At 40.2% G+C, this 22897-nt stretch overlaps 1 protein-coding gene across 3 annotated transcripts in view; it reads right to left on the reverse strand.

The window, feature by feature from the left end:
• The window catches only part of mllt10 (MLLT10 histone lysine methyltransferase DOT1L cofactor), a 48687-nt gene that overhangs the window by 14935 nt on the left and 10855 nt on the right, over positions 1-22897 (reverse strand). The window contains exons 4-11 of one of the 3 annotated variants that reach the window (XM_047349322.1): positions 20168-20277; positions 19951-20054; positions 19524-19617; positions 9736-9834; positions 8602-8938; positions 7689-7907; positions 6218-6700; positions 279-439 (exon numbers count right to left, since the gene is read on the reverse strand). In XM_047349322.1, coding sequence (XP_047205278.1) covers positions 279-439; positions 6218-6700; positions 7689-7907; positions 8602-8938; positions 9736-9834; positions 19524-19617; positions 19951-20054; positions 20168-20277 — 1607 coding nt within the window. Of the gene's footprint in view, positions 1-278; positions 440-6217; positions 6704-7688; positions 7908-8601; positions 8939-9735; positions 9835-19523; positions 19618-19950; positions 20055-20167; positions 20278-22897 lie in introns of all 3 variants that reach the window. The other 2 variants (XM_047349321.1, XM_047349323.1) reach the window with 2 other exon arrangements.

A 22897-nucleotide genomic window follows, 5' to 3' on the forward strand; every position in this document is an offset into this window, starting at 1 on the left:
CACACATAATTAACGTGCGGAAGACTAATAATGCTGCTTAGAGATTCGCCACAGAAGGCATTTAATTGCACGCTATTTGTGCTCGTATGGTTTATCTACACTTGAGCTGAAAGATGTGGGTGAATTGAGCGATGCGGGGCTTGTTGAATAAAAGCATGAAAGAAAAGAGAGAAATGGAGTGCGTCGCCGTGGGTTTGATGCTTTTTCATGCGTGCCAGAGTGGGGTGGTGGTGGGGCGGGGTGAGAGTTTTCAGCTAGCGTTGCGTGGTGGGACTCACGTGTGTGGAGGCTGTGCTGTTGAGCGGTGCCGAGGCGCTGAATGGAGAGGGAGGCGCTAGGGAAGGTGTGGCCTGCTGTTGCTGTGACAACTCAGTGCTGGCCCCGCCCATGGCGATGGCTGATGTCCCCGACGACGACCCATCGGCGGCAGAGAAGACACCTGTGGAGAGATAAAACATTAACAGCGTCGTCCTAATCCTCTTTCACGCTGAAACAATGAGGCAGCGGTACATTTCAGAAGATGATGTGTAACAGTTTACACATCATCAGAGTGTGATTATGGTGGATTATAAGCTAATGTGCGTATATTTAGGGTAAAAAATCTACTACGGATGTTGTTTAAGACTGATAGAAGGCCTCTGTAAGAAAATAAAGATTTATTATGGTGACTGGGTAAACTTATGTTCTTTAAAGTCAACGGTGTCTGAAACAAGAGACAATGTTGTCAGTTTAGAATAAAAAATAAAATGAAGAGTCAAATTAAGCTTGTCCAAAACACAATTTGCACCATCATCAAGTAAATCCTTAAAGAATAAAAAGATAAGAACAATATTAGTGGGAAAATGGCTGCTGTAAGGCAGGACCTCGGTGCATTTTTTAAGAATAAAAGGAGTGTTAAAATAAAATAAAAAGAAAGATGTTAAAAAAGTTGTAATTAATCGAATTAAATGATAAATCAGAAAAAATAATTAGTGAAATTAAAGCGCAACATTTTTTAAACATGTAATAAAACCAAATGAATTTTAAGTTTTTTTTAAATTTTACAAACATATGTATTAGTTACATTCTTGGACGTCTTGGACACTTAACTATAATAAAATGATAGGTATTAAATTTAACAGAAATGAGGTTATAATTAACATACCCCCACCTCTCCAGGACCCTTTCCAAGATCATTCCATCCTCCCCTTGCACACCCCTGCCCTCGCCCACTAACCACGGATAAGCCCTGCCCCTGCCTCCCTTTGACCCCAGCAGAGGACGGAGCAGAGGCGGGGGTGGGGGGTGCGAGGGGCCCCTCAACCCCACAAAAGCCTGAATGGCTCAGGGCAGCACGCATTCACTGGGGGAACAAGAGATCTTTGTGCCAGGAGCGGGGGGGGGGGGGGGGGGGGGGAATCGAAGGATGGAGGGAGCGATAGATTCGAACACTACATGGGTCGCCATACTATTTATAACGCTTTGCAATATGCAGCAGAAAAATTGATCCCCAAAGCAATGCGGGGTGGGGGTTCTTCGGCAAGGTTTTCAGCAGCTGGATGAGGGGGCACACCAACAATTTATCAGAGTTTAGGGAACGCAGCGCAGAAAAGAAGGTTGTAGAAAAAAAAAACAAGGCCGCTGTGATTTAAAGTGTAAAACTGGGGTCAAAATTCTGATTTTAGATTTTCTGTAATTTAGTTAAATATTTTTGTCTTTCTTTAAAAAATATATAAATTGGTTATATATGTATATGTTAAATGTATATTCTTTATACATTTAACAGACATTAAACTACTGATTTATTCTAAAACATCTTAACAACTTCTTCCTGCAAATGAAATGGAAATGTAAGATGCGAAAAGTGCAAGAAATCAGACTGACTGATTTCTTTCAATAAAAAAAAAAATAATATTCAGGGTGAACTGTTCTCAATGCATAACTAAATTATATTATATAATTACGACAAAAAAACAGAATAAAACCCACCTCTAACATGTGGAAACATAAAAGCAAGACTAAACCTACTTGTATATTTATTACAGTCTAGTCCCAGAAACACACAGCATTCCTCTAATTTCCCCTCCTTCCTACAAGCCTAAAACACACATACCTTCTCTAGCCTGAGTCCCACTTATCTCAACAGGAACTCTGCTTTGCCCGGTTACGTTTCAGCTATAAAGAAAACCTAAGAGATAGGATTGCAACCTGACATCAACAAAATAAATCTGTATTTTTACAACTTGGTGTAAACACTGAGGAGAACCTGAAGCTGAAAACCGGAGCCTTTTAGCTCATTTTAGTTGGACGGAGCTGATGTAATCACAAGTCACATTAAGTGTAACCACAACAACGCGAAGACATTTGTTTTCCTAAGAGTTTTCCACCAACAAAAACAAACAAAAACTAATTTAGAGCCAGAATGAGGGCGACTGATGCTGGTGTGTGTTTGAGCAGAGAAAGGAACCAAACGCATGTAGGTTTGCTTCAGCATAATTAAAACATGGAGCCTCAAAAGCACCAAGATAAATATGAGAGATGCAGTCATCATGGGCAGAAAGAAAAAATAAATAAATAGAGAAAAGCAGACATTGAGAACTGAGAATAAAACAAAATTGTTTCTTATTTTTTATTTTATTTGATGCATTGTTTTTTGGTGAGATTTTAATATGAGAATGTAAACATATTGGTAATTTTAAAAGAATTTTAACAGACTTTATTTTGTCAAAATATTTCAGCATATAGGTGTGTGTGTCTCCCCCACAAGAAATAATAATATTAATTTTCCGCTTTTACACTTGACCCAACACGATGTTGTCAAAATGTAAAAAAAAGAAAAATGCAACCATTTCTATTTAAATGAAAATAAAACAAGCATTAGCATGTCCCAGTTTAAGAAGGTTCATTTGGTTTTCAAATGAAACACTGCTTGAAGAATATTTTGCTGCTTTTCACTTCCCCTCCCGTGTGTGTCAGACAAAGCTGCTGATTATTACAGAGGAATTCCCTGGGATTAGCTCCTACGATTAAACATGTGATCATTTAAATGAGTTAATAAATACACTACAATAACCAACTTCGTATTCCCAACCTTGTTTCTCTTGCCTTTATGGATTTACACTCCAGCTGCCCTGAATAAATCCAGGATCTTTCCTCCCCTACACACACACACACACACACACACACACACACATACACACACACACACACACACACACACACACACACACACACGCGGACCTAACTGTGCTTGCCCGGCTTGCCGTCCTATCGGTGACCCCGCAGCCGTCAAACATTAACCTAGCCAAAATCTAACCCCTGCTTTTCCCGGTCCACCAACACGTTTCTATCAGACTAACTATCTATCCATCAGCACGGTGGAGTCGGCGGCAGACAGGAAAGTGGGGGAAGATAAACGCCAGGATCCTTCCCATTACTGCCCTGCATTAACCCTTAGCTAAATATTTACAGTAAGCAGGACACACAGTTCTCCTCCTCTCGCTCACAAACACATATTTATGAAGCATAGATGTAGTAACCATTGCTGTCCACTCAATCTCCTCTCACCGTTTCATGGTCAGAAATGGCAGCGCTGCTTCAGGGAAAAGCAGAGTGCAGAACCGGAGATGGACACCAAGTCACAAATATTCTGAACCACCACAGCAGCAGGAAATAAACCTCAAAGTGAGGCACCATAAAATCAGGATCGTATCTTCTGGGGATTATTTATATTATATATGTACAATTTTGGAGAAGTAAACAGAGGTGTTAAAGGGTCAACCGCGAAAAAGTCGGCACGGGTTTGGGAGCACTTCTTTAAAAAACAAACAGTGAACACATTTTTTTAATTCGGAAAAACCCAAGAGCAAAGAGAAAAATGCAACAAAGAGGATCCAACCTGTTGAGCCCCAAAATCATTCGCATCAAGCAGAAACAACAACCAACAGCTAGAGCGTACTTGATATAATATATATTTATACTTCAGGGTCCAGGATGTGTATTCCTTAACTTTTTATGTTTTCACTAAGATTCTGCAGTCAGGTCCAAAACAAAGCAGCTTTAAAACGAATAACACTTTTTACACTATTTACTACTCTGTTAATTTTAGCACTTAGATTTTTAATTACAATTAATTATTGGTTAGATTTTCTTAGTTTAAAATGTAAAAACATTCTGCCAATAATTACTAATTATTTATTGTTTTTTTTTACAGGTTTTGACAAAGTACTTCAGACAAAATAGTTTTTTTTTTAGTCAAAAAACAAAATGAGTTTTAAATGTATAAATTTTAAATGTATAAATCAGAAATTAATGTACAGCTTTAGTGCTACGTAGCAGCATTTACACTTAGATTAAAATATAATATTTATAATGACCATTAAAAGGTTCCTGCAGATGTATGACTTGGAAGAAAAGGCTATGAAAATAGCAAAAAATGTAATAATTAAATCTAAGCCACTAAAATCGATTCCCTTACAAAAACAATAATAAGCTGCTTTTTAACCGATCCTAAACTTTAATATTTCAGATTTTTCCAAGAAGCTAAAAGATGGTTTGTGTGCAGCCTCGATTCTGTTGCTCTTCCTCTTTGGTTTAAAGGTAAACCTAGATTAGGCAGATGAAGCCCAGTGAAGTGTGTCTGTGTGTCGTCCTCCACAGCCCTCTGTCACAGCGTGGGTCCCGCTGCCGCTCTGACAGAAGTCTATAAAACAGCCGGACCAGGACCAAGCCTTAGCTGCATTAACATGCCGTCACTTCATGTTTCAGGTTTCTTTTAGGTTGTGGGACATTTTATTGTTCCTTTGACAGTAAATGCTAGGAAAACAGCCAGTAAATGTTGTCGCCCTGCTTACAATCAATGATTTTTCTCACATAGGAACGTTTCTTTTGATTGTTATGTTTCTGAATTATGAAATGTTATTAAACTTCGTTTAAGTTGCTGTGAATGTTGAATGTAAGGTGAACTAAACGGAGCGATGGAGATAAAGTCCTGGAACTCAAATGTTCGGCGCTGAAAACTTTAAATCTAGGGTGGAAACGTCTGTTTTTCTCATGGTGAACTGGAAAGGCAGAAGGTGGGAAAAAAAAGATCCACTGAAAGAAGCCGGACCCTGGTTGTCGATGTAAACGCGAGACCTATTGCTCCATCTACAATCTCTGCTCAGAAAACACGCATGTACACATCCCACTATAAGGTCCATACATCTGCATCTCGCCTTTCATTACACCGCCACACCTGAGCTGCGTAAAGCCTCCACAGTTTGAGTAACGAGCAGAACGCAGGTAAGAGATGGCGGCTGAAAGCTTGACGTAGGAACAAAAAGGTGATGATTTTGGAAGAAAGGGAAAGTGTGGTGCAGACTGAGCCACCTCCATCAGCCGAGGGAAACTCCAAAGCATAAAGGCAGTTGCCAAGCAACTGAACATGATGGGAAAAAAAGGAAATATACAGAGCAATTTCCATGTGTGTGAGCAAGACGCACAATATACAACACACACACACACACACACACACACGCACACACACGCAAATACAAAAGTGAATAAAATCCTTGCCATTAGTGATTGGTAATGTAATATTGTGCTGTTCAGAGGCCATCCACCAACACTTTCTGAATTATTTATCTACATTCAGAGACTAAGGAGCGGGACTGTGGAACATAAACTGCGACAAACATGCCACATTAAAGGTTACTTTTATTGTGAATTTGTTGTATCAAAGTGCTGATGAGCAGAAGGAAACCAAACGAGTAGAGATGCACTGATCAACCTGCCAGAGGCTGGAATCTGCTGATTATTATATGAGATCGGCAGGTCAAAAACTAAAATATATGATCTTTTCTCAAATATGTTAAATAGTGTGAATCCTTAGCAAAACTGAGGACTCAAACTATTTCTGTTACATAAATGCACTTTGTTGTACTTTAATAAACATGTAAAAAAAAAAAAATAGATAAAAGTTGAGAACATATGCAAAAATGGGGATAATTGTTTTCAGTTGTAGAACATTTTTCCCATTTAAATTCTTTAGCTTTTAGGAAAAAAACGGGTTGGTCTCGATTGGAAGCCTCAGTGAAAACTGGAAATCTGTGTCAGCAAGGAAAAATGTGATCGCAACAAGTTAACAATTTCTTAATTAAACCAGCTTAGTTGCCGTTAAGTCGACTCAAAGCGTTCATTAGTTTAAAGTTGCCGTGTTCTGAAACCGATGCATCCTGTGTTGGTGCGTGCGTCTCACCTGAGCCAGTGGTTGTGGAGCTGCTGTTGCTTTGCAGACTCCCGTTCCTGAGGAGTGACGGGGATTTCTGAATGCCACCACCAACGCCCATGACCCCGAGTCCCCTTTCTCCTCCTCCAATTCCCACTCCTAATCCGCTGCTGGAAACCAAGCCTGGTCGGCCTGGGAGCGTTGAGGATGTAGAGGAGGCGGTGGAGGCTGTGGAGGAGGAGGTGACGCTGGCTGCAGAGGAGGAGGTGGGGAGCGTTAGGGATGGAGCTGCCTCGGAGGGCTTTGTGTCTGTGGTAAAGCAAGGTCCGAATCTGTTTCGCCAGTTGCCCTTCTTTTTCTTCTTCACGCCGTCTTCCCCTCCCGCTGCAGCCACGGCGCCCATCCCCAACCCGCTGCTGGCGGGCTGAGATCGCTTGTAGGCCGTCGATCCGACAAGGCTCGCCGTTTCGCTTGCTGCATGACTGTGGGAGTTCTCATACAGCTTTCCACCGACTGCTATGGAGAAGACAGTGTGAAATCTTTCTGCAGTTTCTTTTTAAATTTATAATTTGTTCCATAAATTGTATTTCATGTTATAATCACAAACCTCTGGAGATATTATGTGACTGATAAACACAGGGTAGTGCATAATTGTGAAGCTTAAGGAAAATCAAAAGGATTTTTGTAGTTTTCTGCAGATAAAAATCTGAAAGGTGTGGCGAGACCTTGTCTTCATCCCCTTTTATTCTGATGCCCCTCAATAAAATCCATTCATTTCACAGAGGACCATTCAATCCATCAACCTGAACACTGAGCTGCAGTTCCAAGAAGAATCTGTTGAAACCACAACCTTTAAACTGGAAGTCCACGCGTCTGGCCTCCAAGGAAGAGTGGCAAATAGAAAGCCACTGTTGAAAGAGGACATAAAGAGTCAGATCTGTACTTTACCACAGAGCCTTGTAAACGTGGAAGAAGGGCCTGTGGCCAAATGAGACCCAACTTGAAACTTTTGGCCTCCATTCAAAACACTGACTGTTCTGGAAAACTATTTTAGCACATCACTCCGATCACAAAATCATGTTGTGGGGATACCTTCTCCAATGGGGGCGGAGGAGCTGGTCAGGATAGATTAAGCTAAATACAGCCAGATAAGATGTGGGAAGCTGGAAAAGAGGTCCACCTTTAGGCAGCACAATGACCCTAAACACACATTCAGAGCTAAAGTTTTATGATTTAAATCAAAGCATATTCATGTGTTAAAACGACCCAGTCAAAGTCCAGACCTTCATCCCACTGGGAATCTGAATCGAGACTTGAAAACTGCTGTTCACAGAAGCAAAGACGGATAGCTATTTCAGTTCAAATTATGCACTACTTTGTCGCAGTCCATTATACAAGATCCCAACAGAAAAAAATGAAGTTTGCTGTTAAAAAGCAACTACTTTCAAAGAGTGTGAATACTTCTACAAGGCAGCACGTATGAAGCAAAGAACCGCAGTACCTGCAGAGGTGGTGGTCGCAGACATAAGAGAACCGAAGAGAGTCGTGGTTCCCTCTGATGCGCCGCCCTCAGAGCTAGACTTGACCAGACAGCTGCTGAAAGACGGCGGGGAGGAAAAAGAAGTTCCACCGCCGGGACGCAACGATGAGTCCGTGAAACTTAGGAAGTCTGAGGAGGAAGGGGCAGCGGGAGCTTTGCTGGCACTGGTCAACAGCAGGCCTGGGACAATTGAGATAATTACAAACAGAGGAAGCAAAAGAGGAGGAAGTGAGGACGGAGAGTAAAACTGGAGAAGAGAAACATTCAACTGAGAAAACAGACACTGCAGCTGTGGAGGTTTCCACTTTACTCTTTTGGGAGGAAAGAGATAACTTAAATAATAAATGCTAATCCTTCCTGATCATATAGTCTTCCCATTTATCAGAGGAAGGAAGTGTCTCTGAAGGACGCAGAAGCAAAAAACTGAGCTAAACAACAAAATACACATTCAGCTGACAAGGGCTTCAAGGTTTAAACAGAATAAAACAAAAGAGTCCAGTATGAGCACTGTCTCCTCTCATGTCTCGACCTTTTTGCTTGTCTTATGTGTCTGTCTTTGTGTGTTTTCCAGACAGGGCCCCAGATTACAGGAGCCAGTCGAGACGAAGCAGTGGAAGCGGTGATTACACAGCCACACACACAAAGCTCTGGTGCCTGAGCCAAATCCACTCAATGACACAGCGCTTCCACAAAACACATGGATCACCTGCCTATTTAGGTCTTAGAGATAGTGCTGCGCTCAGTTTTTTTTTTGGGTTGGACAGAGTGCTAACGGCGGATGATTTGTCACCGCATTTCCATTTTTCTAACTGCAGGGAGAATTCCCAGTTGTGGGAAAATTAACATACAGAACCATTTGCTGCTATTAATTCACCTTGATGGAAAGGCCCTGTGGAAGCGGAGGCAGATGTAGAGGAGGTAGCCATGGTGACCACCGCTGAGGGTAACGGTTTCCCTGTCGAGGTGAGAGACTTGCGGCCGCCCCTCTGTACGACCGCGTGAGCGCCGCCACTGTTCTTCTTGTTCTTTCCCTCAGGTGCCGCCTTGGCCGTGTCTGCGGCCAGGCCTTCCTTGGAGGTACCCCCAGAGAGAGCGGACGACACTTCCTGGAAATTGGCGTTGGTGAACCGGCCGGTGTTGTCGTCTAATCGCTTCTGAGAGGACGCGGGCAGAGAGGTTACACCTCCCCCTGAGGTGCCACTGTTGAAGGTCTGAGGGAGGTGAGAAAGGAGGAAAAACAATGGTGGGAGTGCAGGAACCATGACAAGCCCCAAAAAAAGAACACACAGTAAGAACCCCAGAACTGCAACGATAGGCGAAAGGTAAGAACCAAGTATAGAAGAAACCAGGGCTCTCACTAGGGCTGCACCATACTAGAAAATATATTGAAAATACCATAATCTTGGTGAAATCTGCACTGAAGACATTACCTAAAAAAGTAAACAGCATTCATGTCGTTCTGCCTTGGGTTCAAGGCAAACATAGACTCTAGATAAAGAGTGGTAACTCCAGCTACTACAAACATGACATTCAATATTTCCATCTCAACAACGAGCTTTAGTTAGTTTCTGCGTTAGATAGCGTTAGTTTCAGCTGCCTTGGCATTGAAACTTTGTTAATGATGTGACCAACATTTATAATTATTCGTTATTTATTTACACCACAATAAATAACAGGTGCCCCCAAATATACAACAGGCATAGAGAGCCTGAATGCATGGTATTTAAATATTTAGCTAATATTTATCAGTCCAAGCGGCTCTTCGCGACCAGCATATTGCATGAAGTGATATTAACGTAATGATATATTACTAGTATAAATAAATTATATAATTAAGGTATAATTACTAACGTTTGTTAGAAATTTAGGGCAGATATTACTCACAAAAGTCTTTAAAAAAAAAATCACAAACTGTAGAATGGATGGTGGACAAATAAACCGATGGATGGATAGACAAATGGGTGGATGGATGGATGGATGGATGGATGGACAGTGAAAATGCTCTCACCTTGTCGTGGACCATGATATTTGGAAGAACAAGTGAGGGCGACATGTCCAAAGAGCCTTTCTTGTGTTTCGGTTTGTGTCTGTCTCGCTCCTTGTGTTTCTGAACATGTGGGGTAAAGGAATAAGACAAAAAAAAAAAAAAAAAAAAAAAAAAAAAAAAAACAACAACAGATGAGGGAAGCTGGTCAACATATGCGAAGAGATAAATGTTCAAAAATATTGAACATTGGAGGAAAATGTTAATATTGACACATTTAGGAAGCCGGTTTGTAAACATTTGTTATGAAAATAAACAGAAACGTTGGTCAGGTATGAGTTATTAGAATAGAAACATGGACGAAGGGTGTGTACATGACTGAGAAAAAGGCGGCTGCTGCATTTTAATGGCTCAATGAGAGATTAAAGCCCAGACATACACAAAAACAGAGCGAGTGATAGAAGAGAGATAAAAAGGGGTGTTTAACATGCTGCCGTATGGAGAAGAGAATATCTAAGTGGTTTATGCTGAACCATTCAGGGTCTTCCCGTTTCCTCCAATCATTTTGTTCCTGTCGGACCATCAAAGCTCAATTTACACCCTTTGCCGGCACTTGCAGACACCGTCACCCTCCTCTCGCACCGGAGGTGGCGACTGGGTGCCGGCACATTTACACCTCACATGCACTCCCCACACTGCGACATGTTTTCTGCATATTGTAAGTGTAGGCAGACAAGGTGCACAAAGTCTTTAATTGCACACTTGCACGTGTGCAGTCATGCGTAGTTGAGCGAATATGGTAAAAATATGTATGAGATCCCGAGAAGCAGCGAGGGACCCAGCATGTTTGAGATGCTCTGACACATATGAAACAGCAGAAACCGGCCCCCTCCCCCCACCTAGAAGGTCTGGTGAACGGCTGACTGCATGGGGGTTGTGACAGTTTAGCCAGACTTCCTTCATAAGTGGCAGTTAACAGACATCCCCAGCCAAGTCAGGAGATAGCAGCTTCGTTGAGCTCCCTCTGCATGCGGCGCTCCGACAGAGGCCAACAGTTAAGAGCCACATCTGGGTGTGTGATTCTGATGAGGTATTAAACTTTATAACACTTCATTTAACCTTCTGGCCAAAAAAAAAAAAAAAAAATCAGATAATCACAGCTTTCAGATTTGAAAGAGTTTTACAATTAATCTCGCTCGTTTTTTCTCTGTATAAACATCTTTGGGAGACATGCCCGTAAATAATCAAGTGATACCTTTTTGTACTATTTATTTGTTTTATTAAAGCAGGAGTACATAAATAACACATGGATACTTTTTCACAAACACGCCACAAATCCAGATTTTAGCTCATATTTGTAAAGTTCCTGACTAATGTAAAAAAAAAACTGTTTTTCAAACCTAATAAATATATATGTACAGGTCTTTAATGTTTTCACATCTCCAAACAAAGGTGACATTTTTACCAAATTAAGTTAACAGAGAATAACTTCTATAAAGTTTCAACTCTTGCTGTGATTTTCTTTTTTTTCCTTTTTCATTAAATATCTAGAATAGTCTTTACACAACTGTGCCTAATCTCCTCACATTGTTACAGGACAATTTTGAACAAACAGAAGCACCTTGAAGTTTTTTAAAATGACAGCAGATGAATCCAAATTCTCCGCTGCACCAAGAAGATCTTAGGACAACAAAGTGGGAAGCTGAAGTCTTCAGGATCCCCTTGTTGTTTTTCATTAACATTCCTAAGGTAGGTGTTGATGGACAGAGGCTGAGCGGAGAGGGTCGGGTATCACATCCACTCAGAGAACCGACAGCGCCGGCCGTGGGAAATATAACACACACACACATTGTAATTCCGACACAGCCTTATCAATCAGGACAATTGATTAAACAGACAGAGAAGAAGCCTTTCAGAGGCATATGTTCTCCTCTGGTCATCACCGGACAGATCGTGTGTCTCTCTGAATCCGGGTAGGGTGAATTTAAAAAGGCAACTGCATGCGTTTTTCTGCATGCTTTTAAAACTAACCATTTCAATAAAAAAAGAACATCTGTGTCTACTATGTGGTGAAGCTGGTTTCATAGGCGGGAAGCTCACTTCCGACCCAGAAACGAGCTTTTCTGGAATGTGCGCAGCACTATTAAAGATGAGCAGAAAACTGCTTTTCACTAGAGATGCACCGATCTGGCTGGTCCTGGAACATACCGATTTACGGCTCAACTCTGACTCTAAGGACCACAAAAAGCAGAAATGAGGACAGATGTGTTGTGGTAGTAGTTTTAACATTAACAGAAAATAAATAGATTACAAGATTAATACGATCAGTAGTATTTGTATCTCAACAAAGGGCATCAAAAGTATGTGCGGCTGGTTGATGTGTTTAAGGACTGAAAATGGTGGGAGTTCTTGGTTTTGAAACATTTAATGTGTTAGTAAAAACATGATATATTTTTAGTAGAACTTTGGATCACAGATCAGAGCTGATCTAGAAAAAGCACTAGATATTTGTATGTTATATAATCTGCACGCAAAGCTGATTGTTTTGTTTTTCAAGCAAAGTATCCATAGTTTTACTTTTAGTACTGTGTACTACTGTAATGGCTAATGCTTCATAAACATAGGTTTTAAGATTATTAAGATCAATCTGAAAACAATAATACTCAGCAAACACTGATTTTATTTAACATCACTTTATATGATTAAAAGCCAAACTTAGCAACCCGACGATTTTTTTTCTTTCTAATATATGCCTAAATTTTATATATTTTAAAGAGGTAAAAAGGAAAAATTCAAGCAGAAGAAGCAGCAAATGTCTTTTTAACTGAAATGATCAAAGCAGATCAATTCAGCTCCGCTCTGAAAAACCCTCCACAGGTACTCGCTCCTTCGTTCCAAACAGAACCATCTGACCGCAGCCTCTGATGTTTAACATCACTGGTTCTGGTTCCGGGTAAACGGTTAGTTAGAAAAGCAAGCCAGAGCTAGAGCCAATCAGAAGCTGGGTTTAGGCAGGTCATTACAGAAAGCTGTTGGGATCAAAACAAGAACAAAAAAAACACTTTTCTGAGTTTGAATCTGACTTAAACCACAGAGAAAAATAGTTTGCAAATTTTTAGCTAATGTGGTAGATAACTGTACCTGCATGTGTAGTGGACAGCCTTCCAGTAAAAAGAAAAATAAATTTGCATTTTGTCAGGTGTTATACTGCTCCCTGTCTGCAATAAAGCCAAATTAAAATATAACCTTTAAATCTAAGGCTGCGTTTCTTCAATGCAACGTTTATAAAGAAAGAAACCAAATCTATTAAACACTTGTTATACATAAAAACATTGTTATATTAAGGCTGGAAAGGTGAAGTTTTATCTGGTTCATATTTGAAATATTTCCCAGTTCAAATCAATGGCCTCAGGAGGACGAGAGGGCACAGGAGGTGGAGGTCAGACAGAGGAGGAGAAGCAAGGGAGGATGGGTAGAAAGGGAGGAACAGGAAGTAAAGGAGAAAATAATCTGCCCTGGCCTGGCAGGAATTCCCCTGTGCCATTTCCTGCAGGATTTCTGACCTGCCATTGTGTGTGTGTGTGTGTGTGTGTGAGTGTGAGTGTGTGTATGGATGGGAGCGTTTCCTGCGGGCCTTTCGGTGCAGCCGGTGTGGGGGATCTCTAAGCCCCTGCTGTAGGCTGACTACAGGCTCTAACATGAGGTTGGCATACATCTGAGCCTCCAAAGTGCATTACAAATGCATGTGCAGACAGACAGATAAACACGCACACACAAGCACGCAAATCTAATCCAACTGACCCCTGACCCAAGAAACGGGATAGAGTGTGTATGTGCCTGTGAGTCTGAGCAATAGGGGAGGGTACTCTAAAGCTTCCAAAATGCTCAGGGAGAATTACAACACCTAAAAGCAAGGGCGGCTAGATGGACCAGAGCAACTTTGATTCACACACATTCATCCTGAAGCTGGTATGGTCAGACAAAATCACCAAGGAGAACAAGAACCTATGTAGCCCATTTACAGTTTATTCCACGTTTTACTATCAAACCAATAAATAAAATGTGAAAGACGAGCTCAAAAAAAAAAAAAAAAAAAAATCACACTCAGTTTACTTCATTCTCCTCTCAACAGGTTCTAAAATCACAAGTATCAGAGCATGAGCAATTTTTAAGGATAAGCGTCTCCTCCTGCGTTCTACGTGTCTCAGAAGTTAAAAGATCAGAACGATATGAACTGAAAAAATAGAGAAAAGTTTGATTTTTAGTTTAAATCGTGAGAAATATTTATTTGGTGCGGAACTGATCATTAACATAATGAAACTTTTTCAATTCAAGCTCCTCTTGTAGAAGAAATAAAGCAATCAATCCTTCCATAGCTTCTACAGGACAGAGTTTCCTACGTCTGTGTCAGCCCAAAGGCAATGAGAGGGTTGTAGAAAGGTACCAGTCCCGTGGTTTAGCTCGGGAGGTACAAATGTCGTCCCCAGATGAATTGGACTGTGGATTAGATATCTACCGTTTTACTGAATAAAATGATATCTAGGGCTTGTACCAATATGGTCTTGGCCACAACATGTTCTCACACTGGCACACGTCTAAACTAGAGAGCTCCTCCTCTGGGTGCCTGAGCCTATGAAGTGTTTGTCCTTGGGTGTTTTTCTGTGAGTACAGTCCTTTGTTCATTTGTGTTAAATCCTCGTGTTGATGAATCCAACAACAAAGAAATCACAGTGGAAGCTAATATTCTTACAATTTAACATCTGTCATAAACATTCATTGCATAGTTCAAATGAATCTTTTAGTTGGAAAGTTTGGTGATTAAAGAATAAATAAAAACTCCACAGCTACATTAAAGAGGTCAGCTGTGACATGTTTCTTTAAATATGTTAGAACGGGCTATCCCAACACTAACAAGCTTTACTTTAACATCTGAGTCAGAGTTCAAACCCTAAAGGTGTTATTTCCTTGATCAGGGAAGGTTGAGTTTGGGGTCTCTCCAGTCTGTTCGGCACCCTTCACACTAAATTAAGAACACCCTAAGGTTCCCAGGATATACAAGACATATGCACATCGCTGGATCATAGCAAGCTTGGAGATTCTTATTTCAGTAAGAAGGGAAGCTTGAGCTCACTATGCTCTTAATATTCATTTTACTTGCTTTGCTATCTTATGACAACGCTACCACCACAGGTATCACATCTGCATCAGGATGTTTTCTTTCAGAATGTCAGGGAACTTCCATAAGAACGTGGGAGGTTTCAGCATGTCCACTATCAGTGTTAGCCAAGCCGTGGAGGAGGAAAGACAAGTACATTTCATCATCATATCCTGACAGGATGCATGTGAGGAAGTTTTTTTTTTTTATAAAACACGGCGCATTGCAGACTGCGACGTTCTGGCTAACTGTTTTACCCAGCACTCTGTGCTCATATCTTGAAGAGTGCCGCCAGAAGTATTCATGCACAAAAATGTTTAAAATTAGGGCTTCACAACAGAGGAAAAACATGTAAATGAGATATTCCTAAATATTGGATTGATGATATCAATTATGTTTAATCCGTGGCTCTTTTTCTTCATTACAATATCTCCACAACTCGTCATGGGTTTTACCTTGTCAGTCACTAAAAAGTATACATCAGGTTCGAGCTACGGGGAAAGTAAAAGTCTATCCGACAGTCCAAATATGTTAAATGCATGCAGAATTTGCATGCATGGCAGCTGAAATGTAGTATTCTACCAAATATTGTATCCAAGCAGACATTTGCAATTGCAATATTGCGTGCAATGATGTTGCCATAACTGCAAGTCATTGTATTGTGCAGATCTACATTGAAATTTATGTGTTTGGAACTGATTGATCTGAGCTGATCACACTGAGGCTCAGAAGTCTTAACTTTTTTCTCTTCTAGTAATTAGGCTGCAGTCACCGGATCATTTTTATCAGAAATCCCATTAGCTGCTACTCATGATTTTTCCACATCGTCCCGTCAATGCAAAACATGTTGCAAGGTCTTCACTTTGCCAGTGTGACAAATACATGCATTTGCACTGCAGCTCAAAAAACCCAGATTCCCCAGGTCTCTCAGCAGACAGTGTACATGCTCAATCTGGAGTTATGTGCGCTTCGCTCACGCTGGTGAGCTACTCCACAAGGAGCACAGCGCAGACAGATCTCGATGTGCAACTGAGAATGCTAGTTTGAGTTTTTTTTTTTGGGGGGGTGGTTGCTGCTCGGTAAGGTTTTTTCTATTTCAGCCAATATCATTGCATCTTAGCTAGCCTACAACTGCTGCAACCAGGCTTTTCCACATAGTAATAATTAGTAGTGCTGCCTTTTTAAAGCACCAACATCTTTTGTGCATACCCACAACAGTGAAGAGACTCATGTGCCATTATACATATTGGGGAGTGCACCGAACTGTTAATGTACCTGAAAAGACCCCTCAAAGCCCATCCACATTCTGGCGGATTTTTACTGTTGTGGTGTAAAGACGGCCTTAACAAGACGCGGATTAAATAAAAACATCTTTCAAACAAGAATAACAGATCATGTCTCACTGCCTGTGAATGTTCCTTCTCCTATCCCTCCACAGTGTACATTTCTGAAAGAGTCACAGTCGTGGGTGGGAGGCATGAGGAGGGTAAGGTCACAGGGCTGTCTTACCTTCTTGTCCTGCTCTGAGGGTCTATCCATTGACTGTAAGAGTCACTTAAGCTTTGAGACCTACTACCACGGCCCCTGCTCCTTCACTAAAAATTAAGGAGTTACTGGAAGGAACTCCACACCAAAAAAAAAAGACTAAATCTTGATTAAAAAGAACTAAAATCAAAATGAAAATAAGAATAAACAAAAAAAAAATGTATTGAAATTACGGAAAAAACGTCAAGGTCAAAAAACAACAACCTTTTGTTAAAACAAATTGTCACGTAACTGGTTCCTGTTTGAGGGAAAAAATAAACTACCGTGGCAGTAGGTGTTCACATGAGAGTAAAAGAGTTCAACTTTCAGATCAAAAATCACCATGAAGTAGAACCAGTAAAGAAAAGCATATTCTCATTTTTTATTAAAAAAGGAAAGGGGGTAACAACTCAAAGAAAATCATTACATTGAGTTTCATTGTTGATTTGGGACTTTTTTGCGTAAACTAGAATGTCAAGTTCCTCTGGGAGATTTGAGTTGCGCCCCCCATTGAGCTTAGAATAATTCATCTTCTAAAAGCAACAAATTACATCTAGACACCATTATCTAGGTTTCTAGGACAACGCATCTGAACACTAATTTCAAAAGTTATGCAACACAACTTGCCGCTGTAAAGATGCCCAAAAAACAACTTTCCCAGATCTACAGAGTCCAGGTGACTATTCAAGTGGTTCATCCATACTTGCTTTTACAATACCAAGAAACAGGAGTAAAATAATTCATACAAGATGTCATTGAAATGTCTGGTGAAAATTCAATTCACTGTCACTGAAAGCAAAGCAGATTAATCATAGTTTGAAATTAGGTTAGAGACCAGATTCAGTAACACACGATATGTTACTAACATGGCGTAAATATCTATCAAGTGCCATTTCATGAAACCCATTCTGTTGACTATGTTGCCTTTTTTTGCCATTAATTCCCCCATGTTCATTCCTGTCATCCAGACAGTCCAACCTTAATGACATTATACCCCAGCATCCAAAGCAATTCATATACGATCAATGTAATCAATGTGCCAGCATGAGTCTTTCCATCAGCATTTGTTAACGCTGGAAAAATGCCTTCCTTGTCAGAGACGCCTGATTCTCTTTCCCCGACCGCTGCTTAGTGGACATGTGTGAGCAGGGCGCTGAGAGGAAGTCAAAAGCAAGAGTTGATCTTTTCAGTAAATGTGTGAACAGCAAACAAGTGTCTATTTTCTATAAGTATATTTGTTTAATCTTATTACTTTGGGACTAAATTCAGACTGACAATGAATAACAAAAGTACAAGACAGAATACAGACATATATGACTGTGATCAAGCAAAAGAAGTCAATAATTTGCATATGTGAAGGTTGATGCAACGTAAGCTAATAATTAAAAAATGTAAGTAATAACACAGCAGATTTTTAATTAAAAAGTGTGTTAAGTTTGAGCAAAAGGGACCATTTCAGTCTGAAGCCTAAAACCCAAGTCAGAATTTTTCAACATTATCTAAATTAGGGGAAGCAGTTATAAAGCTGTTAAATCTGTTTGATGCTGCCATATATAATACAGATAGGGAACCTCATCCTGCTCCTCAAGATGAGTAATGAGGGAATGAATTGCGCAAAGATGAAAAATCGGGAGGAACAATGGCAGGTGGAGATGGACAGATGAATTAAACCATATCAGGTAGAAAGGAAAAAAGAGCGCCATGATGGATTCAACAAAGCAAAGTAAAACTAGCTAAGAGACCAGAGACACGAAGCAGAAGAATGGCTGGAGATAACGAGAATGATGTGATTGTGGACAGAACAGAACAGTGGTAAACGACAGAAAGAAGAGAAATGGAAGCAAGACAGAGAAAGAGCTAGTGATGGTGGGTCTCCTCTGAAGGAAGGAAGGTCATGTGGTTATATTTACACACAAACCTCCTCTCACAGCAAATTCAACTCAGGTCTTACGAAATTAATAAAGCCATGTACAACAAACCACACTGCTGTGAATAATTTCACAATAAGCACCAAAGTGGAGCCATAATTTAGATACAGCTAACGGTTGCAGATGAGGGACTTTTATGTAAAAAAGTATCATTCAGATTTGTTTAAAATTGGGTTCATTGCACAGCTTACTAGCAGTCAATATCTTACCTACAGTGGACAGTCTTTTGACTGACTTCAGTTTGAATAAATACAGGATCATTTTGCTGAATCTACAAGGTAATGGACCGATATGTGTTACACCTAAATACTTAAAACACAATGGAATCACTTGTATTTGACACATCAAATCAACAATTATTAAAATTTTCACTGTGAATATATCGATTATTAGGATTATAACAATGTTGCCTTATTTATCACACTTATTTATCATTATTTATTTATTATTATTTATATGGAGACAGCTAGAGCACAGGTGAGTTTTGACAGTCACCGTTTAAAATGAAGTCAAGACAATTGCTTTCAAATCGGGTTTTTTTACCTTACAGTACTTAAACCTTTTTTTAACAGATGGACACAGCGTTTAAAGACTAAACCCTGAAATAAACCCTGCAGAGGATCACTGCAAGGTAATATTAGCAGGTTACTTAGCCCGGCTTTTATCTTGGTTAGCTAGCCTGGACTCTGCTGATTAACAGGAATGCTGCTCTAGCCTCTTAGCATGCCAACTGTATTTTCAAGAAAGCATCGCCCTAATTACACAAAATATGCAGTGCTCCTTTAGCTTTCACACCATGACCTTTCATGCTGATTAACGTTTTGCTTGTAACCAAGAAAAATACGTAGGAGAGAACAGAATTTGCCTCAAGAAATATGAAATTAATTAGTATGATTTTTTTAAAGGATGGAAAGCTTTTTGCAACTGAATTTGTTTGTTATAATTAACTAGACTTTTAGGTGGAAAATAATCTTTGCTCATCCAAACTGACATCAGAAAGCGATCCACTGTAGGTAAAACACCGATAACTACAGAAGAGAAACACTTTAATCTCGATATTAATGGTCGAATGTGTACACATATATGAAAGCAGGTCAGATCTGACCTAGACCAACCATTAAAGTTAAGAATTTTAAATCCAGTATGGTGTAAAATTGTGGGTCAGTATATAAAAAAGGCATGCAGTGATTACATAGGACACTTACCAATTTGCTGTGATGGTATTTGCAGTATCCACAGTACTTGACATTATCTGCATCTGAGCCTTGCTCTTCACATAATAACCCTGCAAACTGGGCACTATGGAGGCAGAGGATGAAATAAAGAAAAAGAAGGTATGCTGTTAGTGAATACACCACATGCCTTTAACACTTTAACAACTATATCATGGTCAATATTCGAACATGTATGTAAAAACTCCTGTTGGCAGTGCTAACACACAGAAATGGTATTGATGTTGTGCCTTTAAGGCGTTGAGCTGCTGGAATTACATCAGAAAACTTGATTCCCATGAAATATCCTTAGCTCATCTTGTAACACACAGGAAAATGATAGAGCCCAGAATAAAAGTGTGGTGCAGGAAAAGGCTGGTGGCTGATTAGTGGGCCGACACCGCTCCCACGCATGCCTCACCATGTGACATGGAAGGCCTGTCTGCAACCGTGTTTGTTGCAGGTCATGCAGGCTCCGGTGGCAGCTTTACTCTCTCTGCCCTGCTCTTCACAGATGTAACATGTCTGCACACACAGAGTGAACAAAGTCCATTGTCAGAAAAACAAACCCAACTGCTCACATTTTAAACGTTGCATGTTTCCTGTGGCGTCGAAGCAAAAGACATTTTTTTGTTTACCTTGTTGTAGCGCTCATGGGGGACAGATTGCAGAACTATGGGCTCCATAGTAGAGACATTGGCAAACTCCACCTCGGGGATGTACAGGGCGCAAACCACATGGGCCCAGCCTGTAACAATCCACAAAGAATTAATATAAGACTCTGTGTTTATACCAGTTTAAAAACATTAACCACTTGCAGGGATTCTATAAAGAAATAACGTTTGTGATGTGTGGATTTCATTCATGTATTCATTGCAATTTGTGAATTTAAGGTCAGGTTAGGGTTCGGGGTTACCCTACCCCTAGGAACTGACAGAATTATATGAGCTTAGCACAAAAAAAATTTATTTTAAAAGAGCCAAGGCCGCAATAGATGGTCACATTTTTACCCATCATGTTTTACTGAATTATTCATGAATTTGATGTTTCACATAGGTCTCAGATGATGTACAAATTCCCTCCCATGCTCTTAATTATACTAAAGTGACACCTATAAACATTAAAAAGTCAAGTGGGTCGTTTCTATTATCAAAGCCTGCAAAGGACAGTAAAAAAGTTATCAAATTAAACTCCTTAAATTTTTCAGTCTAAGTCTGAAGACATTTTAAAGGCAGGTCAGAGAAAGTGCTTAGTATGGAGAAGAGTAGCGCTCCCCCTCCCACACCTGTTTTTCTTAGCTGGGTCTTCTGAAAGCAATGGCATGGAAACTAAAGGAAGCTCCATTCTTATCAAGCCAACACCGTTTTGGACCTACAGTGAGCAATCTACAGCTATGTATCTCTCAACCAGAGCCTGTCCCACTCAGCTGATCAACCAGCCTAAACCAGCTTTTTAGACCCTCAGTGAAATTTATTATAGACCAGAAAGACAAGACATATATAGAGATTAACTGATCAAGTTTTTCTGGTCAATACCAATTTTAGTCTGAGCTGCCGATTTTGATTTTCACCAATACAAAATTTGTATTTTATGAACATAAAAGAGAAAAAGCTGCTGGTTTTGTGATACAAGCAGGTTTCTGAATGAAACAAAGTGACATTATCCCCATTTGTGCTCATCCCTGACATTTATGCTATTTTTATTAAAACTGGCACATCAAAAGAACATCATGTGCTTATAAACCAGAAACTCTTCTAATTTCCCCTCGGGGATCAATAAAGTATCTTTGAATTGAATTTGAACTAGAGGGAGTTCTTAGCTGACGTATTGAATAAATAGAAAGGTTTTTCAGGGTTTGACCTGCGGGTCACAGATCAGGGCTGATCAGGGCCGACTGATTGGTGCATATCCTGTAATATTCTCCACATTAAACATGTTTACTTAGAAACTCAACTGCTACCAAATCTTCCCAACTGTCAAAGAAATCTCTCTGAAACTCACTAAACTTCATCTCCCGTCGTAGGAGTGAAGTAGAATTTAATCTTTGATATTCTAAATACCTTCAGCTAAAGGAAATGGATTGAATATACAGACTCTCTGGATGAGTGTCTATGCATCAATATCCAATTAACAACGGAAACCTTTTCAGATATGTCTGTAATAACTAATGTATTACTTTAGTAGCAGTAAAAAGCACTGCTTTTTTATTTTATTGAAAACACTATTTTATTTTAAATTTTTGTTATAACTTTAATAACAGGAACTTTTTTTCCTTAGGTTTATTATATCTTGAGAATCTCTATACTTTGTGAAAATGCAAAACAAATCAGTGTAAAAGACATTTTATTTCTTCTTACAAAAACTTTTTATTTTATGCGTTCTTAAAAGGTAAATAAAAAACTTTAAAATGTTAAACAGCTTTAATTTTCTTGCCTGTGTTCTTAAGCATCTGGTCATTAAGCCCTAAAACCCACACAGCTGCTCGTCAACAAAGACAAACTGCGAGGCTGTAGAGTGACAGCAGGGCATGGTCGAGGAGGCAACAAAATTGGCAAAAAGTTGAGGAGTTGGCCGAGGTTACCAGCAGGTCAACTGGAGGTGGGAGTCTCTGCAGCCACACTGTCTGTCTGTGCAGCCCCCTACCCAATGGCTGAAACAAATACAGGCTTAAACTTACAGTTGAACCCATGACCTGCCTTTGACCTGCTGAGTGGGACAGGGGGAGAAGGCCAGGGGGCAGGACGGTAGGGTGGAGCGGGTGTGAAATGTGGGCATGTTGCTTTTTGGAGGACCCTCCAACAATCTGGTGGAGCCCTAAAAAACAGGACTATAAAAGTGGTACAGTGTTCCTTAGTTTGGCCATTGCCAGACTTTTATTTGGCACACCGAACAACCTCTAGTTGTGTGGTGAGTAACCAACTTAATTTAAACTTTCAACCTGCTGCCTCATGTTTGAACTTTCCTTTCCATTGACTTGTGTTCTGCAAACTTGTCTGCACCTATAGGTGGTAACCGAAACATGTCAGCATATAACCTGAATGTTTTCCCTGCTCTAATTAGCTTGCAAATAAAAGTAATTTAAGTCAATAAGCCAAATTCCTTTCCTCTGCCTCATTACTGTCCCACCTGAAAAAACAACTAAACAGATCAACAAGTGAGGAGGGGCGGACAAGAAACAAGGGAAAGGGTTTAGTGAGGGGAAAAAATGTGAGGAAGGAGAGAAGAGACAGAGAGGGGTCATGAGAAGGGTAAAATAAAAGAGAAAGTAGTAAAACGGTGTGTGTTAGTGTTGTCCCGATGCCTCCCTGCAGGCCTGGACACAATCCCACAGCTGTGTCTCTCACTGACTGCCACACACACACACACAC

Source organism: Girardinichthys multiradiatus, chromosome 21, assembly GCF_021462225.1.
Source record: "Girardinichthys multiradiatus isolate DD_20200921_A chromosome 21, DD_fGirMul_XY1, whole genome shotgun sequence".
Taxonomy (NCBI): Eukaryota; Metazoa; Chordata; class Actinopteri; order Cyprinodontiformes; family Goodeidae; genus Girardinichthys; species Girardinichthys multiradiatus.